Raw genomic sequence first — 18,474 nt, 5'->3', positions numbered from 1 at the left:
TGACCTCTAAGTGTTCAAGTAAAAGGAATAGTTACCATAGTTCTGCTTTTTAAAAAATTGTTTTATTTATTTTGAGACAGTCCCGATCTGTCAACCAGGCTAGGGTGCAGTGGTGCGATCACAGCTCACTGCAAGCTCAAACTCCTGGACCCAAGCAATCACCAGCAGGGCTCTCTTTAAATCAAACCCAGAAATAATCAACCTTAGTTAGACTGGCTGAAAGCTAGTCTCTTGCACCAAACAGCCAAGCCAAACTGTAAATGCAAAGAAAAAATTCTTAAAGTAAAGTCAAAGTGTTACTCCAGTGAACACGTGAATGATAAGAAAGCGAAACAGTCTTACTGCTGATATGGAGAAAGTTTAGTGGTCTGGATAGAGGATCAAAATAGTCACAACATTCCCTTACACCAAGCCCAATCCAGAGCAATGCCCTAACTCTCTTCAATTCTATCAAGGCCTAGAGAGCTAAGGCAGCTGCAGAAAAGAAAGCTGGAAGCTAGCAGAAGCTGGTTAATGAGATTAGGAAAAAAGGCCATTTCCATAACATAAGAATACAAACTGAAGCAACAGAAAGTTATTCAGAGGATCTAGTTAAAAGAGCGTTGATGAAGGTAACTATACTAAGTAACAGATTTTCAATAGAGACAAAACAGACTTCTACTGGAAGAAGACACCATCTAGGCCTTTAATGGCTAAAGATGGCAGTGTCTGGCTTCAAAGCTTTAAAGGACAGATTGACATTCTTGGTAGGAGCTAATGCAGCCCAGGAGTTGGAGACCAGCCTTGGCAACATGGTGAAACCCCATCTCTACAAAAACTACAAGAATTACTCAGGTGTGGTGGCTCATGCCTGCAGTCCCAGCTACTCGGTAAGCTGAGGTGGGAGGCTCACTCGAACCCAGGGGGCAGACGCTGCAGCGGGCCATAACTGCACCACTCCACTCCAGCCTGGGCAACAGAGAACGAGACCTTGTTTCGGAAAACAGACAAACAAGAAAAAAAACCAACAACCACAGAAATAAAGAAATTGCCATAACCACTCCAACCTTAAGTAACTACCATCCTGATCAGCCACCAGCCATCAACACTGAGGCAAGACCTTCCACCAGCAGAGTCCTTCCACTAGGACTCATTGAAGGCTCAATCATTAGCATTTTTTAGCAATAAAGTATTTTTTAATTGGGGTATCTACACTGCTTTTTTAGACATGATGCTACTGCACACTTTAGACTACAATATAGTATAAACATAACCTTCTGTGCACCGGAAAAACAAAAACATTCATGTGATTTATTGCAGTGGTCTGGAACCAAATCCACAATAGCTCTGACGTGTCCCTGCACAAGTGTCCAGACCCCACCCCAGATCTACCAAATGTCAATTTCTAGGGTGTGAAGTCATGTGTTACGACTTTCTAAAGTTCTATTATCGAATATGCACACTTCTTGTTAAGACCTTCTGATTTGCAATATTTAAGGAAAATAAAAATTATACTACCAATTGTTCTACAAACTACCAGATTACCTGATACAATCAGGTCAGATTTTTTTTTTTTTTCCAAACCTCAATATCCGCTTTACTTTTTGAAGGCTTCATCCCTGCCACTGCAGGTGGGAATTCTTCTCAAAAAGGCAGGCAGTCTTGAGATAATCTTTTCGCAGTGGCTCTTAAAATGGGGTACAAGAAGGTTGGGGAGCAGGGCACAATAAATGGTGGTTGGAGCTCTGTACTTGGAGTTAAAAGTAAATGCTTTCAAATGTATTGAGAAAAACGGGGCCAAAGCTTTATCCATTCTCCTAAGAAAGATGCTTTGGGTGGTTAATAAGAGAACTAATGCTTTAGAGACATGACATACATTTGGTATACATCAGTCAACTCCTGTCTCACTTAATTACCTGATATCGTGATGAACTTCCTTTTCATATTTTTCTTCTCTGCGCTTTTTATGACAGCAAAAGATGATAAGACCAATGAGCACTAGAGCAAGCAAAGTTCCTATAATGGCTCCTGCAATTAGTCCAGCTTTATTTGAAGCTAAAATAAGAAGAATTAATAGTAAAAAAAAAAAAAATATATATATATATATATACACACACACACACACACACACACACACACACATGCATAGATATTGAAGGTAGGCTACACATTTTTTGATTGATTTCATCACATGTATTAACTTTAAGAGACAAATTATTTAGTCTTTTTGATCCGGGGAAAACATTCATGAAAAGAACTGTCTTCTGAACTGTATAATCTATTTCAAGCATTAAAATGATAAAACCTGTCTGAAAGATTTTAATATTCAAAGCTATCTTGGTTAAACATAAGAGTGTTCTAAGCTACTCATCATAATAGCTAAACACGGTACAAGGGTTGATTTGACAACTCTTACCTTCTTAATGTATCATTGCAATTATGAAGTTTTTTTAAATAAAATATATTTTTCTAGAAAAGCTAATAATCAAACCACAGTGTTGTGATCAAAGTCAGTGTCCCCTTGCCCGTAATACACACTTGCTGACTGAACTAAAGGAGGTGGTATAAAGATAACAGAAACAAAACCACCAACAGAAAGAAGATACTTACGAGGGACAACGTTTAGGCGCAACAGGCACTGATCGGAGCCCACTCTGTTTCTGACTGTACAGCTGTATGTCCCAGAGTACTCAGAAGAGGCATTTTTTACAGATATAACAGATAACGTCATTTCTATGGAAGGAGGAAAAAGAAAACAAACTCATTTTTATAGTATGTATTGTTATCAGGTGTTAGTAAACGTAGCCCTTATCAAATTTGACAATCCAGTTAAAAGCAAGACAGACCAAGACTGGATGCAAACAAATTGTCATTGAGCCACACAGATGTTTCCAGAATTCAAACAATCATGCTTCCAGTTCATGTGTATCAAGGTGAAAGTAACCATGACCCCCTGCACCACAGAGCCTCCGCTGGAGCACAGGTGTTGGTCCACTGTAGCTGTCGCAAACCCATCTTGGAGCACATCAGACCACAAATACTATGGCATCCCACAAAGGATCTCTCATGGAGCAGGAAAACATACAAAACCTATTTTATTCCCCACTAGATGGAAGAAACATACAAAAGGAAGTCAGAAGAGGACTCCCAGATTGGTCTCTTAGTTTGAAAAAAAATAGAGGCAGAGAGAAAACCTACTAAAGACCAGGATGCAGTGGATGGTGGGGTGGAGCCTGGTAATCAGTTTGAACTAGGAAGTCAATTGTAACAAATAGGTGAGCAGATTTGGCCAATTTGTAACTTCCTAGTTAGTGTCACATGGGTTTGCTTTTAATTTATAGACAAGCCATGGGTAAATTACTATATTTTAAATCTAGTCGAAGCACTAAAGACCCAACTCTTATTATACTTTAGCCACTATCTAAGTTATAATCATGAACATTTCTCATCAATTAAAAAAAAATTGGCCAGGCACAATGGCTCACGCTTATACTCTGGGAGGCTGTCGGCAGAAGAGAGCTTGAGTCCAGGAGGTTGAGACCAGTGTGGGCAACATGGAGAAACTCCACCTCTACAAAAAATACAAAAATTAGCAGGGTATGGTGACACATGCCTGTAGTCTCAGCTACTCAGGAAGCTGAAGTGGGAGGATCACTGGAGCCTGGGAGGTGAAGACTGCAGGGAGCCGAGATCCTGCCACTGCACTCCAGCCTGGGTGACAGAGCGAGACCCCTTGTCTCAAAAAAAAAAAAAAAAAAAAGAAAAAAAAAAAAATCTACCAAAGTAACTAATTATAATATCCTAAAAAATGAAATCATAGAATAGCTCTTCATTTATAATATATGACACTAAATTGGTATTATAAAACCCTGAATAATTACCATGGAAATCCTGATTACTCTATGTAGAAAGGGGAAAGCAAGCATTTGGGAATCTGAAATATATAAGCAGGCGGGGCACATGCCTGGGCTCATGCCTGTAATCCCAGCACTTTGGGAGGCCAAGGAAAGAGGACTCCTTGAGCCCAGGAGTTTGAGACCAGCACAGGCAACACAGGGAGATCCTGCCTCTACAAAATTTTTTTTTAAAATTTAGCGGGGTGTGATGGCATGCACCTCTAGTTCCAGCTACTTGGGAGGCTGAGGTGCGAGGATGACTTGAGCCTAGGAGGTCGAAGCTGCAGTGAGCAGTGATTGCAGTGAGCCTGGGTGACAGAGCAAGGCCCTATCTCAAATCACACACACACCCCCTATTAGATTTTAGTCCAAATCAATGGCACTGGTACAAATACTATTATCAGCAGTACCTGCTAACCACGAAGTGGGCATTTTCTGTGAGTCAGACAATTTTTGCCACTCATACTGTAATGGAAGTGAACCTTCTTTTGGTTCACATTTTAGCTTAAAGTCACTTCCAATTTCTTCTGATCCATCAACGTAACATCTTGTACCTGAAGGCTTAACTGAAAAAGAAAATGAATTATAAATTTACATAAGAGAATGGAACTTACTTTTATGAATACAGCATTGTACACAACCACTGACTCATTATCAGTTGGTTCTGGGTTCAGAATTCACAAAAGAATGAAAGACCACAGTAAGTGATCAACATCAGTTTATTCAGCTTTATCTGACACAAAACAGCAAAGAAGAAGCTCACACAAGCAGCCACTGCATTAGTAGATACGGCAATATCTCAGGCATAGCTCGGTGCCTGTCCATTTCATGGGGCACACCTGAAAAAAAGCAATGATGCACTTGCTTTTTTCTGGCAAGACCACTTGAGAGTCAAGTAAGCTCCCCCTTTCATTCTTCAGCTATTCTTCCCCATGCTTGACATGTAGCCCTCTGACAGTACGTACCAAGTCACAACCCTCTAGGTGCCATAACCCTGACAATCAGGCAGTTTATAATCAACAATACTAACACTTACTGTAGCAAAGACCAACTGGCATTCTGCATTTACATCAACTCAAATCCATCCAAAGAGCAGGCTACAAAAAAGAAAACCTGGGCTGGGCATAGTGTAATCCCAGCACTTTGGGAGGCCAAGGCAGTGGGGTGATCACTTGAGGTCAGGAGTTTGAGACCAGCCTGGATAACACAGCGAGACTCTGTCATTATAAAAACTTCGAAGAATTAGCTGGGTGTGGTGATGTGTGCCTGTGGTCCTAGCTACTCAGGAGGTTGAAGTAGGAGGATGGCTTGAGACCAGGATTTAGAGGCTGCAGTGAAGCTCTGATCACATCACTGCACTCCAGCCTAGGTGACAGAACCAGACCTTGAATCAAAGATATTCACAGCCTGGAAATTCATGTGTAAAAAAGAATATTTAATAATTTTTTAAAAAAGGAAATCTGAGGTTATATTCCAGGTGTTCCTGGGTAACTGTTTAGAACGGCTACTAACTCCATTACCTGCAACAACTCACCCCAGTCCTGGTGGATTAACACCCTGGCATTGCATACTCTTTTGCTGAACTTTAATAAGGTATAATATTCACACAATATAGTTAACATGTTAATCATGTGGGTTGATTACTTTTAAAAAATGTTTCTATATCCATTAAGCATCACTCCAACCCTCTCACAAGAAAGTTCCCTCCTGCTAGTTACAATAGATGTGACTCCAAAACGCCAGACCCAGGCAGCCACTGATCAGATTTCTACCACTGTAGATTAGTTCTTCTTCTGGAATCCCATGAATAGAACACTACAGTAGGTACTTTTTTGTCTTCTTTTATTCAGCATAACATTTCTGAGACTGAGCCACGTTATTGTATATATAGCTATTTTAGTATTTCAATGAATGACTATAACACAAGTTTGCTTATCCAGTCACCTGTTAATGAAGATTGTGTTTCCAGTTTGGGGCTACTGTTAAAGCCTAGTTAGCCGAACCGACAAGGAGTATGTAGTCTATCAAAATCAGATTGGCCAGAGAGGAACGCATTATGAGGAACCAGGGAATGCCACTGGACGAGAGCAGGGATGCTGAAGGATTCTGAGGAGGTTCTAAGGAAGTAGCCATCAGCTCTCAATCAGTTGTTTCTGAGATTAGGAAAAACGCGGATTAAACAGGAAGTGAGAGCTGTGAGGAGGTGGGGCCATTTAGTAACTGAGTATTCCAGTAGAGGATGGGTAGTGCAATGTGGGTCTGGGGGCAACATTCGGAAGACAGCAATAGTCTATGCTTTACCACTGCTAAACATCTTTGCGAGAGACAATGTTTTCTATAAACTCTGTGGCTGACTTTAATCTGTATCTGTCTTTCTGGCTGATAAATGTCAAGACTGTTTTTTTTCTTTTTTAGTTTAAGCAGATTTTCATCTTTTCAGTCATGAATGGGTTTTTATTCTTTTACTACTATGAATAAAGGCAAATGCATTTTACAGTTTTGCAGTATGAACAACACTGCTTGAATACTCATGTGAACACTGGCATATGCTTTCCTTTGTCTCAGTAACTGCTGGATCATATGGTGACTGTACATATTTTAACACTGTAAGAAATTGTCAAATTGTTTCCCAAAACTGGCTCAACACGATTTGTCATATTCAGTGGGGTATCTTCAACTAAGGTTGTCAACCATGACCTTACTCCTTTACTCCTTCTTAGTAGCTCCTTAACAAATTTAATTGTATTCCTCTTCATCTGCTACTACTTACATTTTTAAAATAAGGGTCAACACATATTTAACTGCACTATTGATTTTTCCAAGCAATCTAACCAGGTGCTCTGGAGACTGCATCAATTGGACTTTTAAAATAAGTTTTGCAAATTATTTCATCCTGGGAGTCTTCAATGAAATAAGCCTTGTTCTCTTCCATTTCTTCAAACTACCAATAAATCCTTTATTAGAATAAATTACCAGCACATAAGTAACTGATGCAATGCTTTGCGCATCAAACATCTATGGGTAATATGGTATTCTAACTCTAACCCTCACTCTTTCTATATCCATTTTCTTCCATATAACCAGCAAGCTAAACATATCTAATAACGGACAGTTTATTTAAAACTGCTGCTAGGAAATTCAGGGCCTCACTACAACCCATCCACAATAAAACAAGATTCTAACAACATAGGTTTCTGAATGACACTTTGGAACGGCCCACTTACTTTCCACTGGGAAGAGAAAGTACAAGTCTTTTACATGACAACATCCAACCATCATACTATGAGGAAGATTAATTCTTAACCCATGGTACTCTGCTAGAACAGAAGAAAACCACAAAGAGAGCACCAATAAAGTCTTGTCCCCTAAATGTTTCTTTGGTCTGCGCTTCCCACATACTGGTCATTGTCCGCAGAACATCTGCCTCCATGATCACTAACACAACCAACAGTCCTTCTCAGATAAGGGTATGTGACCATCGAGTTGTAGTTGGACATGGTATCCCACCAATTTAGTAATGCTCTGCTCCATACATGTATTACTTCATCCTCTTTCCATGCTAGTGGCTACACCAGTCTACTGGAAATACTCTCTAAATCCCTACATGAGACAGGGGATACTTTTATCATGATGTCATCCTTCCAAGAAATATAATTTCTGATGAGTTCAAAATGCCCTGACTCCAGGCAAAATCTATCAATAGATGCTAAAATCAATAGGCAAAAGTTAAATGAGAAACAACATATTTGCATAATCTCAAAGTAGCTCCCCCAAGCCATTTTTTAATTACAGAAGGAAAAATAATAACTCCAGAGTGGAGAAGCCCATCAGATAAAACTTAAACCAAGTGATCACGATTAACAATAAGACATGACATCATGTGCCCCCGGACGTGACTGGAGGAGATTAAGGAGATATAAATGCAATGTGGATTCCAGATGCAATCCTAGTACAAAAAAGACATTACTGGAAAACAGTTAAATTCAAACTGCGTCTGTAATTTAGTTCATAGTATTGTATCATGTTAATTTCTTGGTTTTGATAATTATAATATGATTTTGTAAGATGTTAACATTAGGGGAAATTAGATGATGGGTCCACTCTCAGAAACTTCCTCCTATTTTTGCAACTTTTCTATAAAACTAAAAATTATTTCAAAATAAAAAGTAGTGAGGGCTGTGCCCTGTATCAATGGTTTGCAAATCCCTTAGGATCTTTAAGGCCAGTGATGACGGAGCCACTACACTTGCTGTTGCCACTGTGATCTGGCGGCATGGTGCAGTGGGAGTATACCATATATGTCCAGGAATTGTTTACTGTGCATGCTCTGCTCTTCAAAACAACTGTCTCTTTATACCAAAAGGTTTCAATAAACAGGCCCTTTCAGAGCTCCAGGGGAAGGTGTCCGTGATAGGTGGCCACAACAGTAACCTTCTATCAATTATCTTTGTTATTTCCCACTTCCACTTCTTTACTGAGCCGCATCCACATGAGCTTCTGCTGCATCTGAAAGAGCAAGGCAGGCATGGCAATGGAGCAAGCTACAGCTACAGCTACAGCAACATGCTGCCCTCACATCCAGACCACTAACAGTCATCTCCCTGGGCTAATGGCCACATAACACAGAAGCTCAAGGAATGAACTGTCATTACCCTGTGAATGCCATGATGGCAACTACTTCAGATTTCCCACAAAAGAACCAAAGCACTAGGCAGAGCCACCATCAGTGAATCAAACCAGCTCCAGGGACCACCACTTAGTTGGGTCACTAGAGGGCACTTTATCTTATCTTTCGCCCCAGATAATCCAGGCAGATTTCCAGGCAAAACTAACAGATAAGCTTCAATCCAATTTTTACCTTCAAGAGAATACAATTCTGGTGGTTTCTCCCAGCAGCAGTCATGACTCATCTAAAAACATGGAAGAAAGAGCTACAAGAAATTATCTGGCTCTGACACAATCTCATCCAGATCAGAGTACCAGCTGTCCCTACTTCTCTTCGACAATCACTTCCCTGCTTTCTCCTCTCATCCCCAGTTTATCCCCTCCTTCCCTCCCTGGTTTGAATTCAAGGCTCACTGGGCTAAGAAATTCTCCCGAGGAGTAACTCAGGGTGAACTGTGTCAGTGCTTCCGACTTTCCCATTCTTAGGACATGCTGGGGTTCAAAGTTCAATATAAAAAGGCCACTCCTATGGCTGGGCAGTCACAGATCCTGCCATGAGTGAACTGAGCCACATTATGGGCCATCCCTGCCACCAAACTCAGGTTCCCTTTGGGAAATGTTCTGCTGCATGCTGTAATGGTCTCTTCAGCTGAGAACTGCAATTGTAACCCTGAATCTGGTCCCTCAGGATCCAGACAATACACAAACACACAAACATGCTTGTCCACAACTCTACTGGGAATATGTGTCAACCCCATTATCCCAGTGTACCTGTCCCATCATATAGGGGTTTCACAATAAATCATTCTGATAATCAAACATCTTCTGCTTCATATATCATGAACCCCTTAATATTCTGTATACATTTTCCAACTCAATACTTCCTAGAGAGCAGTGTTGGAAGAAAGTATAGTTGGGGTTATAATCTCAGGAATTCCTGGGTCTGTGATAAGAATTCGGACCAGGTGTTAATCTTTCACTTGTTTACAAATGTATGAAAAAGAAAAGTTACTCCATGTTAACTCAATGAAGACACAGAACATTCAAATTTCCAACATTACCATATTCCTTTATCCTGGTTCCTTTTTCAGATTGACTTACTTTTACACCACAAGAAACATTTTTAGCTAGTGCGATTCAGAATGATGCATTTCACCAGGACTCCTTCAGGTCCCCATTCAATGATGCTGCCAGTAAATCCTATCTACCAAGATAACCCATGAATTTCCCATGAAGGTACACAAAAAGCCCCACTCGTGTTCCTAGTCTCCAGCAGTAAGAGTTAAGCACTGGGTCTACTTGTAGGAGGAGTAGTTAAGTGTTGGGTGCCCAAGTCATCTTGAACATTGCTCTTCTAAAGAGTATTCTTGTAATCTCAGCACTCTGGGTGGCCGAGGCGGGTGGTTCACCTGAGGTCAGGAGTTTGAGACCAGCCTGGCCAACATGGTGAAACCCTGTCTCTGCTGAAAATACAAAAATTAGCCAGGCATGGTGGTGTATGCCTGTAATCCCAGATACCTGGGCGACTGAGGCAGGAGAATCACTTGAACCCGAGAAGCAGAGGCTGTAGTGAGCAGAGATTGTGCCACTGTACTCTAGCCTGGGCAACAGAGCAAGACTCCATCTCAAACAAAATAAAACAAAATAAAAAATAAAATAAAAATAAAGAGTATTCTTCAGAATATTCTACCCTACCCCTAATCAGTTCTCTAAACAGAAGGAATGAGGTAAATGTTGATGTGGGAGGCCTGCCCTGATCAGTTATTTCCAGTCATGCTAGACAATTCTAGCAATCAGCTTTTCCTACGAAAGTCAATCCCCAAGTGTCCCCTAAAACATGAGAACACGGGAATTTACTGTCATAAAATAGAAAGCTAGACAGCTATGTTTTTCTACATGGTAGCCACTGTACATTTTGTGTAAAGCTTATCACGGTATCGTTTTAGAAGTACATTTATGAACTATTATCTTTCAGTTTCTCAATTTGAAGGGATTAAGAGTACTTGTAGACATTATCAGAGAATCTAGAGAAGGATAATAAACTCTGCAGTCTTTGACAGTTTACAAAGCAGTTTACACTATCTCCCTCTTAACTATTACAGAGAGGGCTATAAGGTATCACAGTGAACGTCTCAGCTCTTCACTTTAATGATGAAAAACAGTGATGCCAAGAAGCTTAAATAACTATGTGGTCTAATGGCCTTACTTGAATTCAGTATTCCTTCTTCCATATTTCTTCACCTCCATTCTAAATGCTTAAATTATTCATCATAGAAACATGGTTCTACATAATTCTCAGGGCAAGTTCTGAGGACAAGGCAAAAATCCTAGATCTCCTAACTCCTGGCTTAGGGTTCTTCCTCCATACCACAATACTCCTCACTTATTTTCAAACTCTTATGAATTTCATAAAGTTGATCACTTCGTTCTTTTCCTATCCAAAACCAAAAGCTAGTTTTATACTTGACGCTATCCAACACAGAAGAATTTCAAGTGTTTAAAACTGTTATTCTAAAAAATTAAGCTTTGTCTTATACAAATGCTGCTACTACAGTACTATGACTAATCATCCTCTTACTCAGTAACCCATTAACACAAATAAAAATAACTTACCAAGAACTACCAGCTGAATCTTCTTATTTGCAACACCAGGAGCTTTTTTCACTTTGCACTGATACGTGCCAATATCTGACAGCTGTAAATTCGTTACATTTATTGATGCATCACCAGATTTGAGATCATTACTCGTAAAATGTACTCGTCCTTTCAGATCTGGATAGTAGTCATCATAAATTTTGTCTCCAGAATATAAAATAATCTAAAAGAAAGCCAAAATTAGACAGGAGGAAAATCACACACACAACAAAAAAACTGTCTCTTAAAGGAGCCCTGGATATACCTGCTGCTACAGAACCCCCTCCCCCCCCAGCAGAAAAAGAAAAAAAGAACACAATATTATGGGGAACCTAAGACTATCCAAATCACAGAACAAGAAAATGGAAAGGAATCAACGTGATCCTTGGGTATAGTCCCAGACTTCCATTTTTAACCAGGAAACCAAGACCCAATATGATAAAACAGTAAAGCCCTACACTGCCCTAGAGAGCAGTTTAGTAAGATCAGGCAAGAACACAGATTTGCTCATTGGTTTGTTTTTTTTTCTCCTTTTGAGATGGAGTGTGAGTCTGTGGCCCAGGCTGGAGTGCAATGGCGCGATCTCGGCTCCCTCATCTCCTGGGTTCCAGCAATTCTCTCACCTCTGCCTCCCCAGTAGCTGAGACTACAGGCACACGCCACCACAGCCAACTAATCTTTGTATTTTTAGTAGAGATGGGATTTCACCACGTTGGCCAGGCTGGTCAGCCTCAAGTGATCGACACCCCTCGGCTCCCAAAGTGCTATGATTATAGGTGTGAGTCACCGTGCCTGGCCTGCTCATTCTTATATAGTCTATTTTTCAACTGCCTCTGAGGTAGTAGTTTGCCAACCAAGTGTAACAAAATCAAGTACCTACTGCCCCTGCCCCCACAAAAGGATTATCATAATTTGCCTGTGGAATCTAACAAAAAGATAACTTAGTTGGGTCTTCATACTAAGCTGGAGTTACTTGAGGGTTCTAGACTCCAACAGATAAAATCATAAAATAAACCTCTTAAGATATGTGTACCCAGGTTACCAAGTCCTTTGAATGAATCTTCTGTAACTAAAGCAAAGACCCTTGCGTAATCCACTGAGTTTTCTGAACCACACTTATAGCCTTTGAAGGCAACTACTAAAGGCTGGATGCTTTAGAGGGAAAATAAAATCTGTGTTTGGAATATTTTCTTGGAAGAGAACTGTAGTAGTATTCTCTAATAATCTCTAACATTAATTTAACACATTTTATAAGTTTTCTTTTTTGCCAATGAAATCTCTTCATTCTGGTTATATGAGACCCATGGGCCAAAGAGCAATGATGCCAAAACTCAAATAATAATCAGGAAACACAACTATGACCCATATCCTGCAAATAATCTCTTTTACCTGCGTGCTAATTATAGGCAGTATAATCAGAATAAATGTCATCTAAGAGTACTGTTTTCCAGGTTTATTCTGCAGAAACTTCTTGAGTGGAGGAACTTGGGTTCTCTTTTGAATTATTTCCTTCCCAACCACACTGACCCCACCCTAATCCACCAAAGATCTTTTTTTTTGAGACAGAGTCTTGCTCTGTCACCCAGGCAGGAGTGCAGTGGCGCGATCTCAGCTCACTGCAACCTCCACCTCCTGAATTAAAGCGATTCTCCTGCCTCAGCCCCCCGAGGAGCTGGGACTACAAGTGCCCACCACCACGCCTGCTAATTTTTGTATTTTTAGTAGAGACGAGGTTTCACCACATTGGCCTGGTTGGTCTCAAACTCCTGACATTGTGATACACCTGCCTCGGCCACCCAAAGTGCTGGGACTACAGGCAAGAGCCACCATGCCCGGCTAGATCTTTTATTTATATACGAACTGCCTGCATCTAGGTTGCTCTCAATACCAGTCTGCTAAGTAAATAAAAGAAATAGTTGAAGGGTCCACAGCTGACTTACTATGTAAACACAAGCCATTACTTTATTTGCTCAATCTTCTTGACACACCCACTTGTCAACAACAACACTGACTACTCCACAAATTTGGCTACTCTATCTTCCTTTGATTAATTTCCTTTGATTAAAAGGCTTATCATAATTTGCCTGTGGAATCTAAGTCTAAAGGTCGTAGAGTTCAATCTATTGTACTTCCAGTAGCTCGTTAAGCTCCACACACACCTTAGTAGTCTTTTAAGGGGGTCTTGAGAAATAAGATGCATTCCCACTGTTGGTTATTTTATAAGCTAGCTTAGTGTCTTTCCAGAAAACAATGTTATAAACATTAGTTCAAGAATGAGAAATTTACCATGCAATTTTACATGTCTTCACTGATTCCCCTTCACAACCCTGCAAGGATGATGGCAATGTCCACATCGACATTTAGGCTGAGGAAAGCAGTGGCTCTCACTGATCAGCGTTTGTACAACAAAGATGCAAACCAGATCCATTTAACTTGGTACAGTACATGATTATCATTTCAATATCATTTACAAGCTTACAGAATGCTTGTGCATACAGTATTTTGCTATATTCTTATAACAATCCTGAGATGCTAGGTATATCTGTTCCTACTTTACACATGAGGAAACAGGTTTATGAAACACGGGAGGCAGCACAGGACAGCACAAAGGATAACAGCAACAGAGTAGCTGTGAGAGTCAGAGGGACCTGGGTTCAAATCCCAACTGCATTTGTTGCTAGCTATGTGACTCTGGGCATGAAAATCTCTGGGCCTCTGTTTCCTGCTTGCCATATATATAATAATTCTCACCTTACTATGTTGTTTTAAGGCTTAAATACATACAATTAAAGTATATAAAACACTGCCCAAGCACGCAGTTTACAGTAACCGCTGACTACAGAGATCACACAAGGAATAAGAAGGCAAATTTCTCCAGCTCAGTCCTCCAATTCCCAGTTTTTAACCATTCTGTCTACTAGCTGAAATATATTAAAATAGGGGCTCAGTTAACATATGTAGCTTAAATTCTATGTATGCATCCTCTTCTGCATCCATCTCTTCCTAACCCTTCTACCTTTCTTTTGGTCTGATGTGACTGTGTTTTAGGTTCGAAGCTAGGTTTTTAACCCAGAAATGGTCACTCAGAGTCAAGTCCCAGTTTCACATTTCTCTTACAACTCCTGTAGATGGCAAAGCCGTGCCTCTCAGCATGGAAGACTTGGAGTCTTCTTCCCATTAACAGACACACTAATGGCTCAGGGCACAGTGCTTCTTGGTCTCTACATGCACCTTGTCATAAGCTTCACTCAGCAGAAGCACTGAAGACCCGTGCTCTCCATATGCATCCTAGGCTTCCTCTATCTTAAGCACAGGATCAGAGTCCTGGGCTCTAAAGGGGGACAGGCACTGCACTGTCACAGGAACAGGGAACTGCAGGACCTCAGACGGAGCCTGTACTCTAGGTGCCAGCAACTCCAGAGAGAGAGAAGGGAGAGAACGGGGAGGTAAGAGTGACAGGGAACAGGGTAAGGAGGCTGAGTAGATACAATGAGTCAGGCCGGATTTACTTTGCTCAGGGAAACAGAAAGAAGTTCCTGTAACAGAATCAGGGCAGAGGTTACCTCCTTGGAGGGGGTGGCTCTAGTCACTCACAACTTGGGAAAGTACCTTAATTATTTCCTTAACACAAACATCAAGGGAAAACTGACCGGATTTGCCAAAAATATTAATTACCTAACTGCACTGATTCAGCCATTAAATGGAAGAATGTTACTTGTAACTTTTAAATATCCCCTTCTATTACATCAACAAATGAGCAAAACAAAATTTCTCTTCCAAATATATATATTACTATGTTTACCTAAATATTTGGACTTATTTTCCTCTCCCTGATCTAATATAATTTATTAACTTTTTAAAAAATTAAATGTGTCAAAGCCAATATGCAACATTCTAAATAAAGTATTCTGGAACCATTGAAAAGGCAAAACATAGGCCGGGCGCGGTGGCTCATGCCTGTAATCCCAGCACTTTGGGAGGCCGAGGTGGGCGGATCACGAGGTCAGGAGATCGAGACCATCCTGGCAAACACGGTGAAATCCCGCCTCTACTAAAAATACAAAAAATTAGCCGGGCGTGGTGGCAGGTGCCTGTAGTCCCAGCTACTCGGGAGGCTGAAGCAGGAGAATGGCGTGAACCTGGGGTGGAGCTTGCAGTGAGCTGAGATCGCGCCACTGCACTCCAGCCTGGGAAACAGTGAGACTCCGTCGCAAAAAAAAAAAAAAAAAAGAGAAAAGGTAAAACATGACATATATTTGGAGATGAGATTATCAGGTAACATGTTCCTCCTCTGTGCTATTTTTGGCTTTCCAAGCTTTCTACATTAGACTCTTATTACTTTGATTAGAAAAAAATACTAAAACAATGTTTTAATATTTTTTTAATTTAAGACTAAATATTTTATAGATGGTTTTTTGCTCTGAAGACTTCATTTTTACACAGGGAAGTTTTAAGGTCAAAGTAAAGAAAAGTAATTTAAAAAGACTTGTTTTTTAAGAAATTCATTGGACAGGATATTTAACTTGAAAAAATAAGGAAAATAGACTGTCACACTATGTAGTTGTTACCCCATAGCTAATACTGCTGACAGAATCCTTGCGTAAAACTTAAGTTTCAATTCCGTCTAACGTTTAACAACAAAGCACAGTTATGTGCCATCTCCTAACACGACACACACTCCTGTCTCAACATCACACCTGCTCCATGTAGACCTCTGCTATTTCCTGCCTCAAATCCAGGTTGTCAGAACTTTCAAAAGTTCCTCTTCCCTGAAGAGTCTCTAAGAACTCCAGTGACCTTTTCCTCTTCTGTAACCTTAGGTCACTCATCATCCATTTCCCTCCACTACATATGTGTCCTCAATTTCCACCAGAGCAACTACCTTCCTCACCCAGACCACAAAGCCTGAGAAAGTAGGGGCGTCCTTCCTAGCTCCCTGCAGCCCATCCATGTGACTGGCAAGGTGACGGACAGACAGATAGTCGCACAAACAGCTGCTAAGTGAGCAAGGACATATCAAACTTACCACTTGATCCACCTTCTGATTATCAGCTGGTGATATCAGCCACTCGATGTCCAGCGGTCCCTGGTCTTCGGGACTAAGCGTAAATTTGCATGGCAGATAGGCAGTTTCCCCTTTGGCTTTTTCAATCATCTGTTCAGGAGTAGTGATACTCAAACTTCTAGTGAAACCTTGAGAAAGAAATGTACATGGGACTAAGCATTTGTTATTACACTGACAGACCACACAGTGCCCTGCAGCCATTCAGAAGCAGCACATTGATGCGAGGGATACAGGACGGGGTTTGGGTCCTGAGGAATGGAGTCCAAACTCAGAGACGCCCAGTTTTTAATTTGTGCCTTTGTAAAAGTAGAATGACACAAGTAGTATCATCTTATTTGATACAGTTCCCTTAAAGAACGCTGTGAACTTTCTGACATTATATAAGTTTCTACTGGTAGAGGGCTTTCATATGGAAGCAGATGTTTAAAACTAATTTCTCTAGACTCTCTGAAAGGTGAGTGATACAGTTTGGATTTGTGACCCCGCCCAAATCTCATGTTGAATTGTAATCCCCGATGTTGGAAGAGAGGCCTGGTGGGAGGTGACTGGATCATGGGGACGGAATTCCCCCTTGATGTTCTGGTGACAGTGAGTTCTCAGGAGACCTGGTGGTTTAAAAGTGTGTAGCACCTCCCCCTTCTCTGCTCTGGCCACGTAAGACATGCCTGCCTCCCCTTCGCCTTCTGCCATGATTGTAAGTTTCCTGAGGCCTCCCCAGCCATGCTTTCTGTACAGCCTGCAGAGCCAATTAAACCTCTTTTCTTTATAAATCGCCCAGTTTTGGGTATTTCTTTACAGCGGTGTGAGAATGGACTAATATGGTCAGTAATGTCATACAAATTCAAGGCTACATTAATTCATGCTCACCACAAACACACTGGGAACTAAGTCACTCTCAGTAGGGTATATGCTAATCAACCATGACACAGTTTCTGCCAAGGCTTCTTTAAATTTTTATTAGATTTCATTCTATAACCTTCTATTGAATGCTTAAAAATATTTCTAAGCAATAAGTTTTGATGAGAATAATTAAAAAAGAAAGGGAACACTGTCAATTTACATATCTTTTAAAAACCTACAGCCAGGCACGCTGGCTCACACCTGTAATTCCAAAACTTTGGGAGGCCAAGGTAGGTGGATCATCTGAAGTCAGGAGTTCGAGACCAGCCTGACCAACATGTGGGAAACCCCATCTCTACTAAAAATACAAAATTGGCTGGGCATGGTGGCATATGCCTGTAATCCCAACTACTTGGGAGGCTGAGGCAGGAGAACTGCTTGAACCTGGGAGGTGGAGGTTGCAGTGAGCCGAGATCGCGACACTGCATTCTAGCCTGGGCAATAAGAGCGAAACTCTGTCTCAAAAAAAAAAATTTACCAAATAGTTGACTCATTATTTTTGAGACACTTCTTTCTGTTCATCCCTCTTTATTTCCCTTCTGAAAAAGCCAATAATCACATTTATTGACTTTTATAAAAAGACATCTTAAAATTACATAACAATTTCACCAACATGGTGAAACCCCATCTCTACCAAAAATACAAAAATTAGCCTAGCTGGGTGTGGTGGTGTTCACCTGTAATCCCAGCTACGCAGGAGGCTGAGGCAGGAGGATTGCTCGAACTGGGAAGGTGGAGGATGCAGCAAGCCCAGATCATGCCACTGTCCTCCAGCCTGGGTGACAAAGCAAGATTTCGTCTCAAAAAATTAAAAAATTAAATGCAAATTTAGTCTGTAAGTGAACAATCACATAAAACTTTTCTTCCTGTTCACACTCTAAAAGTATGCATAGCACAAGCTTGTCACATCTATGGTTTCCTTGTGATTACCCAACATTTTCTTAAGTATAAATTCAAACATCTAAAGTATGCCTAACCGTAAGTTTCACTACTTTCCACTGAAGAGCAACTATATTTGGACCTATGTCACCTGACTCTGACAACCTTCAGAGCGGGATGATGACCTGGAAGAGGCCCTGAGCACTAAGATACAGTATGGTGCACGGGGCCTGCCTCTCTTTTCCTCTCCCTTTTCCCCTGCTCCCACCAAAAAAAAATTAACACATTAGAGCAAAATTAGGAGTCCCAGTTCTCCACAGTGATTATCTTGTTGTTTTTCAAATAAAGTTTGATAGAACAAACCAAAATGAAGTTATGTTATTAGTCACTGCATGATGCTTTCCATTAGTCCTAAAATAAGACTATCAGTTCTAATAAAATTTTAATAAAGTCAAA

General features: G+C 40.7%; 1 protein-coding gene across 2 annotated transcripts in view; it reads right to left on the bottom strand.

The window, feature by feature from the left end:
- The window catches only part of CXADR (CXADR Ig-like cell adhesion molecule), an 84,513-nt gene that overhangs the window by 35,110 nt on the left and 30,929 nt on the right, over window positions 1-18,474 (bottom strand). For both annotated transcript variants that reach the window (XM_010378093.1, XM_010378092.2), the window contains exons 2-6: window positions 16,201-16,367; window positions 11,154-11,358; window positions 4,286-4,441; window positions 2,590-2,712; window positions 1,896-2,034 (exon numbers count right to left, since the gene is read on the bottom strand). In XM_010378093.1, coding sequence (XP_010376395.1) covers window positions 1,896-2,034; window positions 2,590-2,712; window positions 4,286-4,441; window positions 11,154-11,358; window positions 16,201-16,367 — 790 coding nt within the window. The remainder of the gene's footprint in view (window positions 1-1,895; window positions 2,035-2,589; window positions 2,713-4,285; window positions 4,442-11,153; window positions 11,359-16,200; window positions 16,368-18,474) is intronic.

The sequence above is a fragment of the Rhinopithecus roxellana genome, chromosome 13 (genome assembly GCF_007565055.1).
Source record: "Rhinopithecus roxellana isolate Shanxi Qingling chromosome 13, ASM756505v1, whole genome shotgun sequence".
Taxonomy (NCBI): Eukaryota; Metazoa; Chordata; class Mammalia; order Primates; family Cercopithecidae; genus Rhinopithecus; species Rhinopithecus roxellana.
This window is presented reverse-complemented; position numbering and strand designations above follow the sequence as displayed.